Below are 20,229 nucleotides of genomic sequence, written 5' to 3'. Positions count from 1 at the left end.
AATAATATTAGTTACTGATTCTACATAAGGTGAAACCCAGGACTATCAGGCATCACAACAAATGCACTAACCAGTTATGTTGACTTGCTAGAACTTGAGGTACTTTTCTCAAATTTAGTCGATGTTGAGATGAAGATTTCATTTATTTTATTCGCTCGGTATTATCAAAGAAAGAGCTTATCACTGGCTGAGTGGGAAGAAATCGTAAATATAATTTGGGCGTGAATGTCAGTCTATTTCAAACTTAATAAAACAGAAACGATTGTCGTAACAGAATAACATCGATCAAGTTATTCTGCAAGCTCTACAATCAATAATTAACTTGGAAACAGCATTGTGATCCCTCATTAGGCATCCAGAAGTATATTTGTTTTTGACATTTTCAAATCCGTTGGAATAGTCGTTTAGCATATAACATTAAATTTATTGAAATTGGCCGAAGCTATCACTGTTTAAAGTTTTAAATCGGATTTCTAGATTTTGGAAGGGCTCCATTTTAAGTCTCGAATCGTTGTGGTGACTTTGGTTCTCAACATTAGTTGAATTGCATCTTATTCCACAAACCTATATATAAATTCCTTCTCTTTTTCATCTTTTCCAGTTAATCTGTTTATTCTTTGCTTATTATTACTTATCTCTCAACATAAATTCTCGTTTCTATAAACCTGTTATGGTACGTTATAACGGCTTTTTCATGAATTTCACTTAATTTAACATATGACTATTTAATCATGTGAATAATTCGTATATTTTTACAATTTAACCAATAATCATTTTAAAATACGTTTCTGATAGGATACTATATATATATATATATAACTATTCCAAATAATTTTTACAATCGTTTCTACGTTGTAAGTAACCGGAGGTATTCTACGATGTAAATGAATTCATTAAGTCATGCTAAGATGGTTATTCTTTCCTAATTCAAATCTAATTAGATTTACCTTGCTCTTCTGATGACTTCAAAAAAGTATACAACCATGTTCCTCAGGGAGATCGCAGTTTATGATAAAGTATATGACACAAATAATAAATAGAGATCTATTGCAGTCAAAATGTTTCCTTTGATGATTGACTGCACGATATAAATAGCAGTATTATCAATCCTTAAAACAACAAACAATCACTGAAAATATTTTGAAAGTCTGTTTTTGCTAATTTACTAATATTATTACTATTTTGTGTGTTTAAAAAAGGTTAGACTATGCCTCAGATTTTATTAAATAAAAATCTCGTTTATAAACGAAAAACAAATTATTCTTCACAAATGGTGTAATCATAAATTTTGTGAGTGATTCTGGGCTTACCATCTTTTAATTTCTCTTAAGACACTAACAATGTAATATGACTGTAAAATACATCTTACGATCACATGTACAGTGTTTATGTAACAGTATATCTACTATCAGTTTCCATAAATAAACACTTTCACTCTGTAAGAAAAATGTCTCTACTTTCTAATGATTAGAAATATCAATATGCCGTAGCATAGTTCGTTTGAAACATTAAATGTTGGACACATTTAATTTTTTAAGGGTAACTAAACCAATCCCCTAATTTGAGAAATTGAGCTAGGTATACGTAGCAATCATCTGATCTGATAGGTTTTTATATTTATTGGTAAACACAAATGATGTTCATTTATACAATATGAAAAAAGTTAATTAAAAACACACGAATTAGTAACATATTTCTGTCAACCCAAAAAACCTATGATGTTCTTAAAATGAGGCTGTCAAAATAATGTGCATAATACCAATAAGCAACTATGACATCAAGTGACTTATTGCGGTGTGTGAATGATTATGTAATTCGTTTATTAGGTACAAGTTGATGTAAAAGGCTGGGAATCAAACTGTTTGTGTTAGGATTAGTAGTTGTATCCAACTGAGAGACTAGAAGCATCTGTTGTGAGCTTCGAACCCGAGATCTAACGATTGAAATCCTAGTGATTCAATCAATAAGCAACCTAGTCAGTATACACTGCAAACTTGGAGGTTCGAGATATCGTAGAGAGGTTTATTTAAAAATAATAATAAAAAGATTTTTCAGTGGCAACATAAGTGGGGATGCCTTTCTACTGAGAAAACTTAAGGTGGGATTTCAATGTAAGTAATTAAACATCATTAATATCACCAATGAGAAGGATCATTGTTTTATATTGCAAAGTAGGTCCTGGGTTCGAATCTTGCGAAGCGAGATCGTGGATGTGCACTGCTGAGGAGTCCCAAAATAGGACGAAATGGCCGTCCAGTGCTTCCAGGTTTTCTATGGTGGTCTAGCTTCAATCGACTCATAATCTCAATTATATAAAATTTAGTTTCAGGTTTAATATAAATTAAACTCATCACTTTTTTCTACATAAAGGTGGTGAGTATAGTATATATTAGCAAGGTATAAGAAGGAGAATGATAGAATCCATCATCGGTTTCAATCATATTAAAAATTTCATTATCATCTTTTCTGGGAGATAAATTATAAAAAGCAACGAGTTGTTATGGCCACTGAGTAACCTCGCTGTTGACTCTGTTTATTTTCAAGTTAAAGAAATGATAGCTATTTATTTATAAGGGAATTACTAATGAGAATTTCCAAAATGCTTACTGAGGTGATATTTTGAGATTAGGGTTGTTTTTAAAATATTGTTCAGTACACGTTAATATAGATTATCAGACCATAACTTTTATTTGTAGTGCCTATCATTTTTGAAGAACTTATATAAATTACTCCTCTTATGACTTTTATTGATTTTTAGATAATTTCACGAAGTCCAACTTTAATACGTACACCCCAAAAAACCTTAAAATTCGTCATTCCACCGCACTCAGGGGAACAAACCTCATTAAATCATTCTACATTAAACCGTGGAAACTTAAGTCCTCAGCCAGCTAAAGATTCGATCACTTCTAAAGCAAATACAGTTAACTTCATCTCCCAACAAACACTAGTTAATGGTGATCAGGATGGTCTTTTGGAAAATGGGAGAGATTGTGACGAAAATCCATCCAACCTGGCCAGCACAGATGATGAAGTTTCAAGTTTAATTTTAGATGTCAATAACACAACGCTACAGCCAACACCTTGTGAATTAACTACTTACGATTCTTCTGCTTCACAGAGTATACAAGCTGAAGATATTTATGGTTTCATTTTTACGGAACAAAAAAAAACTAGCCATAAAGATGAGACGATACCACAGCAACAGACTACTTCTGCGGCAAAACATACAAGAAGTATTCTTAAATCAAGACCACTCTCTCCGAAGATATATTTTGATGGTACATATGAATCCTTTCAAGATAAAATGTATTATACGTTACATGGAACACGTGATAGTGTTGACCTCACTACAGTTCGCTTTCAAATCGGTTGTGTTTCACCCTATTTTGGCGATGATAGCAGTTCAAATGAACATGTCGTGAATACATGTTACGTACCTCCTGAAGCTGAAAATATCGAATCACCTCGTACAGCGCGAAAAACCGTACGATTCGCAGACGAAGCAAGGGATTTTATACAAACCTACCCAACATCTATGAATCCTCTATTTTCAAATGTTTTTCCCCTAAGAAATGACCCGGATATCGATGAGATAGCATCAATTTTCGGAAGTGATACACCATCTTCTTTGGAAGAACATTTAGCAAAAACACCAGAAATAAACAATTGTAATTATAGTAAGTATTTTACAGCGGTCAATTAAGATTATAAGATATATCTGTGAGTGAGTTACATATGATTTTCATCTTTTCTTTGATCAATGATATTGTCAACATGGTTTGCAAAACCAAGTTATCACACACAGACTGTTCATTCCATAAATCCTCCTCAGACCGATTCCATTTGTTTATCGGCGAGAAAACCAATGCTGTGGTCAATTAAATTTCAAATAACATAGTTTTCTTGTATTTCGTGTATTTCATATTTCAAATCATGCAATAGAAAGTTAGAAAACAAAATATGATAGATAAATGACTAGCTGACAACACAACAAAAAATGTGATTCAAGTGTATCTAGTTAATATATCTTGAATAGGATAGAATCCACATCTAGAATTTTATTGCATCCTGGATCGAACAAGCTACACATAATCTAACCGTTTAATAAAATTCTTGTTTTATAATAAGCATACTAAATTCATAATCATGTACTGGTTAATGTGTACATTTTTTCAAAATAAACTTACATCAGATTAAATTCACTCGGTATTGTTTGTTTGAATCTTTCCATTGATGTTAAAGGACTGTAACTGATCAGTCTCTTAATGGCATAAGTTCATTCTGCGAAGATTGCCTCGATATTGCCTTGATTCACAAGCCTTATAAGCAAAGATAAATAGTGGCTATCAGTGGAATCCAGTACGGGCGTCTCGCCCATTTGGAACTCATCAGATGAATGTACCTGTATCTCAGAGTTGATATTCACTCTGGGACTCGAACCCAGTACCGTTCACTTCAAACGTCATCGCGTTATCCACTTAGACACTGAGCACTGATAGCCAATCGGAAGATTCAAGTAAACAATACCAAGTGAATTTGAACTTCACCGATTGTATAAGAAAGTGGCTATCAGGACTCAGTAGCTATGTGGATAACGCGATGACGTCTGAAGTGAACGGTACTGGGTTCAGGTCCCAGAGTGAATATCAACTCTGAGGTACAGGTACATCCATCTGACGAGTCCCAAATAGGACGAGATGTGCGTACCGGATTCCACTGCTAGCCACTATCCATCTTTGCTTATAACAGGTTAATCTATATATTTGTAGGTAATTCTTGATGCGTTTAGCGATTAAATATTTTTTATTTATATGTTTATATTGTATTTACTTATTATCAAATAACATTTTTCATAGTAGTTGTTACTAATACTATTATGTACATTCTTGCTTTAAGGTCCAACAACTTCGGTCGGTTCAAACTTCATATCAATTAGTATCGGAATGATGCCTAATCAACTGCCAAAACCGGTCAATAGAAATTCAACAAACATATATGATACAGAAAAGACAAATTATGTAAAAATTGATGAACCAACCAATTGGAACATAATGCCGAAAAATGAATATACTTTAGAAAGTTCGAATGAACAGACGAACGAGTATTCAACTCTTGACTATGAATTAATAAAATCAAATGGTAAAATGAACGTTACCTCAATTGATAAAACATATCCTACAACACGAATAAATTCCAGTAGAATAAATAAAGTACAAGGTTATGCTGATCTGTTAATTGGTCGACCTAAACTGCATGATGACTTTTTAATCCCTCGACAACAGTTACTAACAAATAACTTTTCGTTAAATCGTTTATTTACTCATCCATTTAATGGATATCAACATGAGAACTCAACCACACTAAGTCCTCAGAATACATATCGATTCAACCCGCCATCGAATAACCATAACATATTCCTGTCTGGTCCTCAAAATCATTCTCTGTCTAATAAAACTGACACATTGGAAACTAACCGAACACACTATCTTATCCGCAATCTGCACAGTACAAGTTTACCAAACAATGAACAGACATATGATTCGGTAAGGCAGTCAGGTATAGAGAACAAAAACAATATTTTATTACATGAGTACCAGAATAATAGTAGCAATATTAATAAAAGTTCTCAAATTCAATATCAGACTACGTATGCTTCGGATTATGAGGGGATAGATTTATCTCTCATGGGAAACGATACACCAGTAAGTAAGCAGTTGCTGACTTTGAGTTAAAAAGATAATTGACATTTAATCGATGTATATAATACCTGTAGTTATTTTATAAAACCAGAAACTTCTTTCGCATTCTAACTTAGAAACTAGAAGTTGAACTTTTTGAATGTAATTATAATTTAACATAATAATAGTTACTATCAGGGTTCTTCAATCTTACTAGACCTGTACAGTGTGAAACATTACATTATGAGGTAGTTAAGATTTTTCATTGTTCTGTTCTTAAAACTAAATTCAATCGATCTATAAACAGCCTCACGTGAGCGGCTTAACTAATCACAGATAAATAGTAGGAATCTTTCAGTAAGAAAAAATTACTCCGTTTTGTGTTTCTATTTTACTCTGGCCAATTTTTATGCAGGATATAGTAATGTACAGCCAAATTATATCGAAACAATAGAACTATCTACAAAATTATTGCCCAGTAGATCCTACTAAATAAAAGTAATAAGGAAATTCTTGACAAATATAAGTAAGCGTAGAATGATAATAATAGATTTAAACATTACTGAACAATTTTTAATGAGGAAGTTGAAAATTATGTTTTGTAAAGTAAATTCATCTTACTTTAAAGTTACTCCCTTAACTTACTTACTTACACCTGTTACTCCTAATGGAGCGTAAGTAGCCGACCAGCATTCTCCAACCCACTCTGTCCTAGGCCTTCCTTTTTAGTTCTATCCCGTTTTTTGTTCATTCTTCTCATGTCTGTCTCCATTTCTCTTCGTAATGTGTTCTTCGGTCTTCCTATTCTTCTTCGGCCTTCAGGATTCCATGTAAGGGCTTGCCTTGTGACTCAGTTGGGTGCTTTCTTCCATGCGTGTTTTGTCTACTTCCAGCGCTTCTTCCTGATTTCTTCATCCACTGGAATCTGGTTTTTTCTCTCCCACAGTGGGTTGTTGCTGATAGTGTATAATCAATGGATCTGAAGTGTATTGCGTAGACAACTGTTAATAAATACTTGTATTCTCTGGATGATAGCTTTCGTGATTCTCCAGGTTTCCACCCCGTACAGTAGAACTGTCTTGACATTTGTATTGAAAATTATGATCTTGGTGTTGGTTAACAATTGTTTTGACTTCCAGATGTTCTTCATTTGTGATAAAGCGACTCACTATATATATGTACATATATACCGTTTTTAGTGTTTATAAAGTATTGAGGTGGATTCTTTTTAAATTCATTTTTGAGTGTATTGAATAATTAACCTCTTGGTTACTTACTTGGCATTTTTATAATTCTAGATAAATTATTTAGGTGATTAAACGTTCAAATTAATAAATTATTAGTGTAAGTTTACAAATCTAACTTCATATTTCAATGATAAGAACAGATTATTTGTGTGTACATGTTCATGAGAATTATATTGAAACAAACATTTTTTTGTTACACTATGTTTTTCAATATAATAAACATGCATATACATATTGTATTCAGCGTTCACTTATTTATCTTCCTTTTGTTTTTTTTCCTCTTCATTTAATTAGTACGAATTCTTTCTAAGAACTAATGTCTTTATCTAGTATAAAGGTTGCTGATATTACTTTGAAGTTGAAAATATTATTCTTTGATGAGTTACGTTTAGACTAAACTGATCAGAGACAAGGGATAAATTATTTGGATTTATTTTAGTAAACTTACCACCACTATAGTGTTTTCATCACATGGTATTAGCTAATTTATTTAAAAGAATTTTTGAGTGATTATCGGTTTTATATTGTAGAATAAGAATTTGAACAATACAGTTAGAATTGATTGAAAGGATTCCTATTAGTACGGCCTTTTCATAAATCCATGAAAGTGATAATTTATTCATACCATGTTTTTCTTTGATAAACGATATTGATGGGCAGAAATTACATGAAATAATGGTTTTTTTAATTTCATTATGTTCAGTTAAACCGTTAGGCTTCGACTGTCGTCCCTCATGGTAAATAAGTACATTAAATGTCGTCCAAAACTACAATCACAGATTCGTTAATAAGCCATCCAGCTCACAGAACAAGGCACTAACCAAAATGATCATTCTGAGCTACTACTAAATCTAATGTCCAGATATGTTGGAACATTTGGTTGACAGCTTCTTCAGCCTTGAATAACAGAACATGAAACATTAGTTATCATTCAAAAACTTAAAAATTCGCTTATTTGCGCCAAGAAGTTGGAGTTTCCAAATTAATAAGTGACGATAAGTTCAAAAATTATTTCCTTGTTTTTCTATTAATCGTCTTCAACCATCTAATATAAAAGGTATCGAACATATCCATGGCAAATAAAACAAATCCTAGAAGTGTTTATGTAGTGACCTGTTATATGTGCAATTAATTATCGCTTTGAGAGCTACATCCATATTCATTAATTTATTCCACTGTATTTGATGTATGATAGTGAATATCCCTGTCGAACAGAGATGTTTCCGACTTTCGCACGATCCTATCTTTGATTTGTTGGAGAGGATAGGTAGCTCAAGTAGATTATTTAGGTGGTATTTTTTTAACTGGAATTTTCTGTTGTTCTTCTGAACACCATCATACGAACTCCAGGTATATATGAGCTATTTGAATTTCCTCTCATTTGAATGACTCGATCTTGATTGGGCATTGTTGACCTTTAACTTGTTGTTGATCGTATACTGATTGTCTCCCGCATTTGACCTGATCCTATATTTGTACAGAACTTTTCCAATTATTCGGTTAATAGAGTCGATTTCGATTTGCTAGTTGATTGCTGATTGACTTGAATGACCATTTCAAAAAGATCTTCTGGTATTTTGTATTCGCTGTGCGAAATCTCAACATTTCCCCAATCAAATGTATGTGTATAACTGTCAAAGTGCATTAAATAAGTGAAGATGTATCATGGGGCTTTCTAACTAGTTGATTTCCATTCATACGGAAATGAAGAGTACGCTCACTTTGTTCGATGAAACGTTTTGCTTATTTGAAACAGTATATTTTGTAAATGACATTCAGCTTTTCTTTTTTACCATTTTGTGACGGGTGGTGTCCAAAATTTGGTACTGATACATGGTATGCTACGCGTTAACCCCCCAGCTGACTACTTGAGTAGGAAAGTGTGTTGGTCTACCGAATAAAACGCGCAAATACTTATTAATATGGATACCACTCTATCCTTAGGAAACTGACTCATTTACTAACTAATCAATGCACTTGTCCTTTCAGTCATTTCTGGTTGCCATCTATTGATCTTCGCACTGGGCTATTTCTGATTGGCTCTCTATATCACATTTCACCCTTTGATTTTATAATATCTGAGTGATCTTTTGGCTTTTGTACTGCACTTATTTCAAGCAGCTTCGAGAATCTTGTTCTGATTTTCGATGTCCATTTTGTATGGTAGGTTGGTCCGTTCGTTAGTTTCCATGTCTGATTTCATTTTCGGTAATGAGTTTCATGTCTCTTGATGAAATTACGAGGATTGTTGTTCTTCGGAAACATAATCACCAAGTATTTTTCCACTTTCTGTATCTTAAATGTGTTTTCACTCTTTTGAATAAAGTTTGAACGTGTTATGGACAGGCTTCCTCTTTGAGCCACATCACCGTGTAACTACAAGCTAACGTGCTATTGTAAAGCGTTCTGTATTAGCCCAAGAAAGCAATAGCATTCTAAACAATTCCCCAGGAATAACCCTGATCATCAATTAAGACGGGAGAGTATGTAAATCAAAAGATTTATTTCGGAACACCATTCACATAACTCTCATTTATATCCCATCAAGAATACGCATCCACACAGTCAAGCAAATGAGTATAAAAGGTATACGAATCAGAAACTTGTGGATTACAAAGGTTTTATCAGTATAGGACTGTGAAGATTGTTGATTTTTAATTGAGATCATGAACCGATCAATGTTATACTACCCTTGAAAACCAAGAAGCACTGGACGGCCGTTTCGTTCCAGTATGGGACTCCTCAGTAGTACGTATCTACAATCCTGCACGTGGGATTCAAACCCAGGACCTCCGGTCTCGCACGTGAACCCTTAAAATTAACTCCAGCTCGAACTTTGTTTATGAAAGTAGTATGATCAGTCATTGTATGGCCGTCCAAACATTCTTCTAATTTTTCATACTTGATAATTAATTTCCATTACTCCCTTTTCATATTGCATTTATTATCACTACCTCAAAGTTTTTATTGTCATACTTGCCTCTTCATGTTCACCGAGTCGACATTTATGTCACGTACTTATCACACAAAATTCTTTACATTTTTCATCACCTCTTAGACAGCTACGTAACGTATCTTTACTGCTGGCTTTTTGCTGACACTGTAGTGACATACCGATCTACTTTCTAATAGAGTATTATATTTATTAAACTAATAAACAGATAATTGTACGACTTCAGTAAATATCATATCAGAAACCAGCCAGTTACCAGCTTTATGTTATGGAATCTATTTATTATGTAACCAATTATTTGTTTCGTAGAAATTGAATTCATTTAGATTGAAAAGAGATCAAGATGAAACGCATATGTGAAGAAGTGTTAATTATTATATACTTGATGATAAAAAATAAATTGAAACCCGATTAATATTTTAGTCGTGTTTGCTTGATAGGCAGGACTTAGCTTAGGTGACTCCAAAGTCAATAATTGGGATTATTTATTCATCATTGTACATGTATACAAAAATACCAATCAATGGACACCTTCAGATATTCTAATTAACAAATTTGAGCAGTGTATGATCAAAATTTAAACATAGTTACTGAACCAAAATTTATACTTGTCATAACTTATTTCTTCTAAGTGAAGCTTTCACAAATTAATGAATGTTTACAAACCGATTAATTTCATTAAGATCAATAGTATTAATAGTTTTGATAAAATGAACTAAGCGAATAAATACCGATCCCGACTTAAATAAATACACTAAACGCTTCAATAATAATTAGATTATGGTGTTATTTTGATCATGTGGTACTGATCAATAAATTTAAGTGGTATTTTATTAGTCATAACTATCTCACCCATACCCTCAAAATTTATGCTTATCTAACTTCCAAGTGTGACTTTCGATAAATTACTTTGTAGTCTATCCACTTTTTAGAAATATTTGTTAGTCAAATTTATCTTTTTTCAAAATGGTATTTAGCCTTGAAAATTCTTGCTTTAATGTATTAATGATTTATTAGTTATACCTGCTGTTTCTTTGATTAACTAGTAAAAAATGTAGTTTGAGTTAATATATTAATAATTATTTTAGATGAATGTTTCCCATTACTAATTCACCATTATTCTTTGTGACAATCATAATAATTAATTTGGTATTCTTGTTTAGAAAAGAGAACTAGATACAGATTACGGAAACTATGATAGATATTTACTATTTCTTTGTTTTTGGTAACTAATCAATTGACCAGTAAATGAGTTTAAATAAGCTTTCATGAATATGTTAACTTAAAAACATTTATTTAATAATTAGTAATGACCAATTTTTGCCATATTGGCATCGAATAAAATATTTTTCATATACTTATTAGATTATTGTATAGCTCTTGATAAAGTTGGTCAGATAAAACTGTTTTACTATTTGCCAATGGTTAATCGAGTTTAGAATAGATATCCCTAAATTGTTGGGTGAATAAATGACTAGAGAAAACGAGTAAACAGTTGATACATATTAGTAATAAAGTTTACTCAGTAAGATTTTAAATGATTGACATTTGCCACAACTATTTTTACAAGGATTCAAACTCATTTATCAACAACTGGATCTGATCTCTTTTCTTTACCCCATTGAAGCGAAATATGTACTATCAAGAATGTAACCAATGTAAAGCTTAGAGTCACTAACTTCATAAAAACTTAATTACAAATTGATTGACAGGAAAGGGTTTCAAAATTCCAAACAAGTTTGTAGATTTTCTCAACGTTTTACTCACTATCCAGATTCCTAATAAAATCGTTTTCTGAACTAGTATTTTCAATTTACAATGCAGTTTCATTCTCAGAAATATCCTTATTTGTTTTGGATCTAGCCATTCACCAACATTCGCCAGATTTGTCCCACATAGTTCAAGATTTCTGATGGACTAATATGAACCCTTATTTCTGTTTTTTGGCTGGTGAAATATCCTTTGCAGAATATAGTGCTAAGTAAGGATAATTTTCTGATGAAACGAGCAGCTATTCGTTTGTTTTCCTTCTCTATCATCCAAGACTTATAGGACTATTCCATCATACTTAAAAGACAATTTATGCTATCCACTATCCATATTTACCCAGGTGGTTTTGTCTAGCTGTTTAAATGAAAGCAATATTGAGCGTAGTTGGATATCATATAGAGAAGTTTTAAAAGTTGAGAAGCACAAAAGAATTGTTTTATTTTAGTTTGGGACATATCATTTGTATGTACTCGTATAGTTATCGTTTAATCTATCGCTAGATTGCTAATTCACCTTTATGAAGTTAGATTTGTCTTTATCTCCATCCTTATTTACTTAAAAGTTTACTTTCGAAGTAAAACAGCATTCATTAATTCAGTGTATAATTTTTTTCCTTTTATGTGATTTATATAAACTTCTAAGTTCAAATAACAAAGACAGTCTTAGCACCCCGAATGGTCATCAGCTCCTGTTAAATCTCTTATTTTGTAGATATAAATTTATGCGTTTACATTGAAATACTTGTCGATAAATGTCGCTGTTTTAAAACATAAATAACAATTTAAAAAATTGTATATTAACAGATTTTGGCGGAGAGTAACGTAAATATTTTATAATGAGTTCATAACTTTTATAAAAGTAAGAAATGTTGACCATTTTTGCTGGTTGACACAAAAAATAAAGAAGCAAACTAAAGAGCATCTTGCTAACTATCTAATCACTGTTCTGAACCACATTTTGGTCAGAAAACAGTGTAAATATGTTTTGATTCAGTTCTAATATCACAATTATCGTCTCAGTCACCTTATGTATGAAATATTTTTGTGTTGAAGAGTCATTAAAGTCATAAAATATTTTGATAAAATACCTCAATTCACATTTACTGACTTGAAACTAAAGATTGAGTTGTTCAAGCTCTAATCCCTATAAAATATATATGAAGGTGATCGGTATTTTATCTCAACTATATACCTTATTAGTAGTAGCTATTACCGATGTTGAATACATTAATGCATAAAACAGCCCCCATTACGCCTTTTGTAAAAATAGTGGCATCCATTCACTCCTTTAAATACCTAATTTATGTTCCATGTTAACGACAGTTAACCATTCGTCAGTAAAATGCTCTGCAAACGAACAAATATCTAGCACCAAGCAGACACCAGAAGCGAGCAGTTTTAATTTGTAAGGCTTGTCTTTCAAAAGAATGTTGATTATTTACTATTAACTAGAGAGTGTCAGAGTGACAAAAAGCAAAAATCTATGAGATTCACGTTCATTAATGACATTATTCAATGTTCATCCATTGTATTATTCTTGATTTTAGTTGAGGTCTGACAATAAACATTAGTGTTAGATTTTCATATTCGTAAACGCATCATAATATATGCTTACAGTTTACTAATCATTATTAGTAAACAGATACATTAATCTACATTTGAACCGTTATGTGAATATATTGCCTTTATTATGTCTTAGATCAGGGTTGATCAAGAAACTGAGTCACTTTTTCAGTAGTCTCGCAATTCATGTAAACGAAAAAATTGGTTATTAATAAGAACCTAAAATGAAAACTAGACAGTCCTTATAACTAACAGATTATAATGACTAATACTGCATTATTATATGGATCTAACTTGTTTGTAAATTTTAGACAACTCCTTTATCACCGTCGCCATCTTCAACAATAACAACAGTTATAGAAACCGGTCGTCAACGTGATCATGCATCCGACACTGAAAACTGTACTACACTTGTTCCACAACCAACAACCCAGGGTATCACGAAAGAGTCTCTATGGAACAAAGAAGACAATAAGCAAAAAACTGAAAGTTCCAAGTTAATTATCAGCATCCAACAGAAACAGCATTCACAATCCTCTGCACCACTAAATACTACACCTGCCCGACTTCTTCAACGCCGACCACGTGTTTGTGAATCTTCTGCAATAGGTTTGAATTCTTCTGATCCAAGGATGATTAATGTAAGCTACTAAATACTAGTGATGTACTATTCTTGGTGTTTTCTCGGTTTGAATCATTACTAATACGTGTACGAATAAATAGAGATAACAATTTCACTAATATAGCATTTAGACCTTGGTCTCAATTTTAAGGTTATTTTCATCGTGAGCTGACACCTAAATAATCAGTATTTATTGCTAAACTAATGACTTTCAGATAAAATGTTGATTATTTTTCATCAGAACTCTAAAGTTTTAAGTTTTGAAATTTATTAGAACTTCGTTTTGCTTTCTTTTAGATATATGGCATAATTCTTCTTCCTGTCAAATTGAAGCATTAAAAGACATCGTCTTTTGAAAGTTATAAGAAATGTCACTTTCAGTTGTTTAAACCAAACATTTTTATGACTACTTAATAAATAAATGTCTTCTAAATCGTGGGAAATAAAAGGAACCATATGTTCAAGCTCTCGCTGTCACTGTACAATACATGTTTTTAGATCAAATTAGGTAAGATAGGTCTTAAACTTTCTATTCAGTGTTTAGAATCATAATGTTTTGAGCCACTTAGTCATAACATTTGTCCTGTGGAATAGCAGCTCAGTAATTTTGAATCTAGTTATCATCTACATATCAATATTTATCATCGAAATCAAAAGCTTCTAAAGCACAGATTCACTGTACTGGTCAGAAATGCATCACGCCTCTTGAATAATTTATAACCTTCCCTTTTATGCTTTCCTATTGTCAGTGTATTTTAATTGTGAAGTGTTGAAATCACGATTTTATTACTATTGCTACTATTATTGGTTCTCACTTTTAGTCTGCTTATGAATTTGAAACTACACAATCTGAAGTAAATAAACAAGAAGATTTAATGAAATTTGAGAAAAATTCAATTACTCCTAATCCTATCACAAATCAAAATGTTACTAATAATCCGAAAGCTTGTTGGTTTCGTCTACATAATGGATATTCAGAAGAAACTAAATGTAGTACCAATAAAAGTCCCACGAAAAATCAGTTCAGCATTAATATTAGAAATCAACCAACTGTTTTCAAACAGCCAGATAAACTTGTAAATGATTCTGACAGTTGTGATTATGATAATGTAGCAAATTTATCACCAAAGTGTGTTACACCGTCTACATTTAAACTAGGCACTACTCCAGTTGTTAAAAAATTATTTGGACCTAAATTGCAATCTGCGACCTACACACAAATACATGATGTCACACAACGTCTAACTGAATTTCTTCAATCTGAAGGCGATTACAAACACCAACAACAAACAAAATCACCGATAATAGCACAACAATTGTGTCACCAAGGAAACAAGCTCAAAGCCTTATCAACTTTACAACCGATTCCAGTTAAACCAGAAGTGTTTAATCAGTCTTCTGTCAATAACAAAAGTAAGAATGTTTAGTTTTTATGATGAAAAAACACTAGACTGAGTTTTATGCTGCACTATCACTCCATCAGTCACTGAATGTTAGATGGTGGTTTAACTATAGTCCCGAAGTTTAAAACTAACATTTGTATGACAACTACAAACTATAGATTAAAACACAGAGTATCACTGCCGGAAATCTATTTGGTTTTATTTATTTCTTGTCTTTTCCTAAAACCTGAGTTTAATTTCAGTTTTTCTACTTTGCTTTCCTGATCATATTTGTTCCTTCAGAATTATATTTCTTACGTTTAGACCTCTAATTTAATCGATATCATTACATTCATGACTTTTTATCTGTATCGTTTAAGTTACTTTTCTTGCTATATTGACGAAAAATATGGTTGCACTAATCGATGGACATCAATATCAGGTTCTGTATCGCTTGTGACTGACCCAACAAGTCAATAGGAAAAGATTTAATTAGCATTATTTTCATCTGTTTCTTTGACAAATCGACATGCATGAATAGAAAAGGTTATTTACGATTCTCCTAACAATCTGTGTCATTGATCTTAAACTTGAAATACTAACAGATAAAATCAATTCTAGCAAAACTTTTGAGTATACACCAGCGGAACTCCTAAAAGCCCAGAAATTGTTACTCAAAGTGTGGAACATTTTTGGAAAAATCTAATCTTAATAGTGATAAATGAACAATTACATGATTAATCGTTGTTTGACACAATAAAACACAATCTGAGCACAAGGTTAATACACTCGAAATAAGGGTATTAGACTACTATATTATACCTTTGGTATCCACATACATAATTTTCAGCGAACACGATAGAAAACTACGTTAAACTAAATAACTTATTGTCACGATTCCAATCAGATCACGCACCGTGAAATCTAGAACAGAATTCATCAACAGATGAGAGCTCACAATATTAATAGTGTCTTTAAATGTAAAAAAATTGACTTCGCTCAATGGCGATTCACAATCTACTATCATACAACATATCACTTAAAAATACAAAAAGCGATTTATTCGAATACAAAAGAACTAACTTAAACTTTGACGAAATCAATTAATTTTAATCTGACCACTTTGTATTGTTTTAGCTGAAACAAATATCAATAACACATGTTAATTGTAGTGTTATATCACAAATCAACCAAACCCAAAGATACCGACCATTTGATCTCAGTTTAAATTTGTTATAGTCTATGTGATCAGTAAGGGCTAAGGATTTGGTCTCTGCCAAGATGTTTAGTGTGCTTCGTTGAGGTGTCTGAGACCAAAATGAAAGGATTATCCACCGATGATCGGTTTTAAATACTTCACTTTCAATCCCACAAAAATGAATAATCTCCGTTTATTTATGCTCAGTACTCTGTAGTTTCACATTTACGTTAAAGAAATTTGACTCATTAAAGGAAAAATTTGTTTATACTATCAAATCCTTAAAAGACACAAATTATTGCGTATTTACCGGAGAAACTTTATATATGAAAAAGGAATTACACAAATTCAAAATAATGGAACTCATTGTCAGGGTACTTTCTGAAGTCTCTAAATTCAAACTTTGAAACAAAAGGGATTGAAATTGTATTTGTTCAACAAAGACTGATACCATGATCACTTCAAGCAAAATCATTTATTGTGATTTTCGAGGAATAATTACTTAATCATAACTAAATTCTTGGTAATTTAACTACTAAACTTCTAGCCTAAAACTTTCCATTTTTTTATTATTCATTAATGCATAGTTTCTTAAGGACATTTTTCGGTTAACTTTAGATGAAATGATATGAAATTAAGCTCATTTAGAGAAGTGAATAAAAGACAGAAGATTTGAGAGGTATAATTATATAGACAATTATACCTTAACAACACTATTATAAAATTTATTTCATTCAGCTAAATATAACATAGGTAGCCAAGTGATGACGTTTAACTGTTACAATATCAATGTAATTTTGATTTCAGTAAATAAATTTATGTATGATTAGTGAATTAAATACAAAACAGTAATGATGACTTTTTATATTAATATCTAGTTACTTTTCTTATGAAACAATTAATGAATTTAAGAAACACAATGACTCGTATGATTTTCTAATCAGTAGGTGAAACAATTTCCTGATGACTTATTGATTAATTAATTAAGATGAAAGGAAATAATGGAATTTACTCAAATCAATATGTCGTTGCATTCCATTAGTAATTTGATAAAATATACATATATAAGGTAGGTACTTTTGGCCTAAATAACAGTTATACATCAAAACAAAACTCACAATGAAACAATGAGACGATATATTATTTGCTAAGAAAAAAAACCTTAATATTGAACCAAGTAATTTCTAATCAAATAAATTAGGTGACTACATATTATATAAGGTAGTATCGGTTCACTAAGTAAAAGATTACTGTATTATTTATTCGGTGAGTAAAGTTTATAGAAATCAAACAGGTTATAGTGAAAATAATTTCAGTAAATAAAAAAAGTAGTCAGTTCATTGGAAGATCATGTTGTATCTCCTTAAAATGCATTACTTACTTAGGTACGAGTTAAGTTCTATCATTTCCATATTTTGACGAAGATCTACAGAGTGAGAAATCTATCTTTGTAGCATCTGAAAGTTATATGTGATGAACTCGGCTTTTGTTGGGTTGTTTAAAAGTGTAAAAGGGGGTATACTAAGGTTTATTGAAGCCTTAGCCATACGAAAATTCAAACCCCCTTTGTGTATTCAAAAACAGTTTGTTCTCTCTTTAAACCTACCCTGGTAATATATGCTTATTATCCAGAGTGATTAGGTGTCAAATTGTTTTCACATTATTTTATCACTATTATCCTTGTCTATTCTTACCCCTATTTCCAGTCTAGTTGACCTTTTATTTTTATATATAAATGTTCTTAACAAGTATATGTGTGATCAGATTGTTCGAAATGTATTGCGCTAATATATCACATAGTTCTGATAATCTTCGTCTTCTCATTACATTATCGAAAATTGGATAAGTCATCATAGTCACTGCTTCGCATTAATAATACTACACATGACATGAGATATATGTTGTAGCTAACTATACTTTACTGTATTCATGTATAATTACAAAATACTGTTACCAAGCACCAGTACTCTTAGGACATCAATGACTGTAACACAGAGTTATTTGATATTCTTAGCTCGAAGTTCCTAACATTTATAAACGTAGATCTGATCTGTGCTATCGCACATCTAATGTATCAATCTCAGAGAAACTTCAGAAATGCGCTAAAAGTGACTTAAATTAACACAGATCACTTTGGTTACAAGTGATTTTAATCACTCTTGTGTTAGCACACTGATTTCTCCGCACTACTTATTGATTACAACATTAATAATTCATTTAACTTACTTTTAAAGAATGAGTGGGATGTGATTAGGACTGGAATACGGCATGTACGTTCTGATTTATTAGTCACTCGCTGGATGAACCTGGATCCCAGAGTTTATATTCACTCTGCTATTCCGACTCAGTACCTTAGGCTTCAAAGCATTAAGCGTTATCCCTTTAGCTGGTTACTATGGATTTTAATTCACTTTATTCTGTATCTGTTATAATCCAAAGCATTATCAAATTGATAAAAACGCGAGTTCTACTTCTCACTGCTAACCACATTCTATCTATTCTATAAAAAAGACTTGCAACATAATGGCTATAACAAAGTAATCCTAACACGACACACAAATCCCAACTGATTAAAATTCCGTCGAACTATCATCAATGGATAACCCCACCCGTAGCTCTTCTAGGGTTACTGCCAGTCCTCGAAACGGGTAAAAAGGAGAATTAGGCATGGGGTCAACAAACCCATCTCGTAGGAAACAACCTTGCTAAAAAACACTAACCAGAATAGACAAATTAAAGCATTTAAACGCTAACCTTTGAGTTGAAGGAAGAATTATGATGCCTCACAATGGAAGCGGATACTTTTTGGAAGTCAAGAGACCGATACCCCTTCTAAAAACCAGAGCAACGTTTAATATACGTACATGGAATGTTTGGACAATGCGGCAGACCAGTAAGACAAGTCAAACAGTTACAGAAATGAGCAAATACAACTTAGCATTGCTCGGTGAATATATATATATATATAATGTACTCTGATATTGAATTATTACTATTATTATCGCTTCTAGGATGTAAGTAACTAGAAAGGATCCATGACCTGGATGAATTCCTTTTATTCTGAGACGTTACCTAAAAGAATTATTTTTGTTGGCAATGTATATGTTCAGTTTATGCGTGCGTAAATCTAATCAAAAATAGAAAAAAATATATCTCTCAACTATCATGTGATTATAAAGTTTTATTTTCTCTCTCATTAAGAAACAGTAAACTTATAATGATTATATTTTGTTAATTCAATTGATAACTTAGTTACCAACTGAGATACTATACAATTATAATAATGGAATACTTCTTAATGAAATGAAACATGTTTATTCTAAGAAAATTTCAATGTGTTTTACGTCTACACAATAGATCATTTGATTTACACCATAAAAATATTATTGTTTGCTTAAACTCCAATCATTTATGAAATTTATTTTAATTTTCTTTTTAAACTGCAAAGTAAAGTATTCTGATTCACATTTTTTTATTGTATGTAATATTAAATATCAATTATATTATTACAGTTACATGTCTCTGTATCCACCTTTAGGAACTGTTCGTTTCTGTTACAGCATCAACATTTAGGATGTATCAATTTATGTATATAAAATTTAACAACTAGCTGAAGATACTTTTATTCTTAATATGAAACTATCGTACCATAAAGAGTGCTATGAATATTTAGCAATCCGTTAACCAAATGTGTAATCAAATTTACACTAAGTACTCATAGTGATTAGAGTAAATATTATACCATTTGAACTAGTTATTTGATATAATCATTCATTAAATAAAATAGCAAGCAAATAATTTTGAAGGATATAGT

General features: G+C 31.6%; 1 protein-coding gene across 1 annotated transcript in view; it reads left to right on the top strand.

Annotated features, from left to right (window-relative positions):
* Smp_159510 (hypothetical protein) overlaps positions 1–20,229 on the top strand; it is a gene marked incomplete at its 5' end in the record, with an annotated part of 28,005 nt that overhangs the window by 3,409 nt on the left and 4,367 nt on the right. Inside the window, 4 exons of the mRNA XM_018788488.1 lie at positions 2,759–3,680; positions 4,900–5,705; positions 13,525–13,854; positions 14,657–15,248. Of these exons, the coding sequence (XP_018654025.1) occupies positions 2,759–3,680; positions 4,900–5,705; positions 13,525–13,854; positions 14,657–15,248 (2,650 nt within the window). The remainder of the gene's footprint in view (positions 1–2,758; positions 3,681–4,899; positions 5,706–13,524; positions 13,855–14,656; positions 15,249–20,229) is intronic.

This window comes from Schistosoma mansoni, chromosome W, assembly GCF_000237925.1.
Source record: "Schistosoma mansoni strain Puerto Rico chromosome W, complete genome".
NCBI lineage: Eukaryota > Metazoa > Platyhelminthes > Trematoda > Strigeidida > Schistosomatidae > Schistosoma > Schistosoma mansoni.
This window is presented reverse-complemented; position numbering and strand designations above follow the sequence as displayed.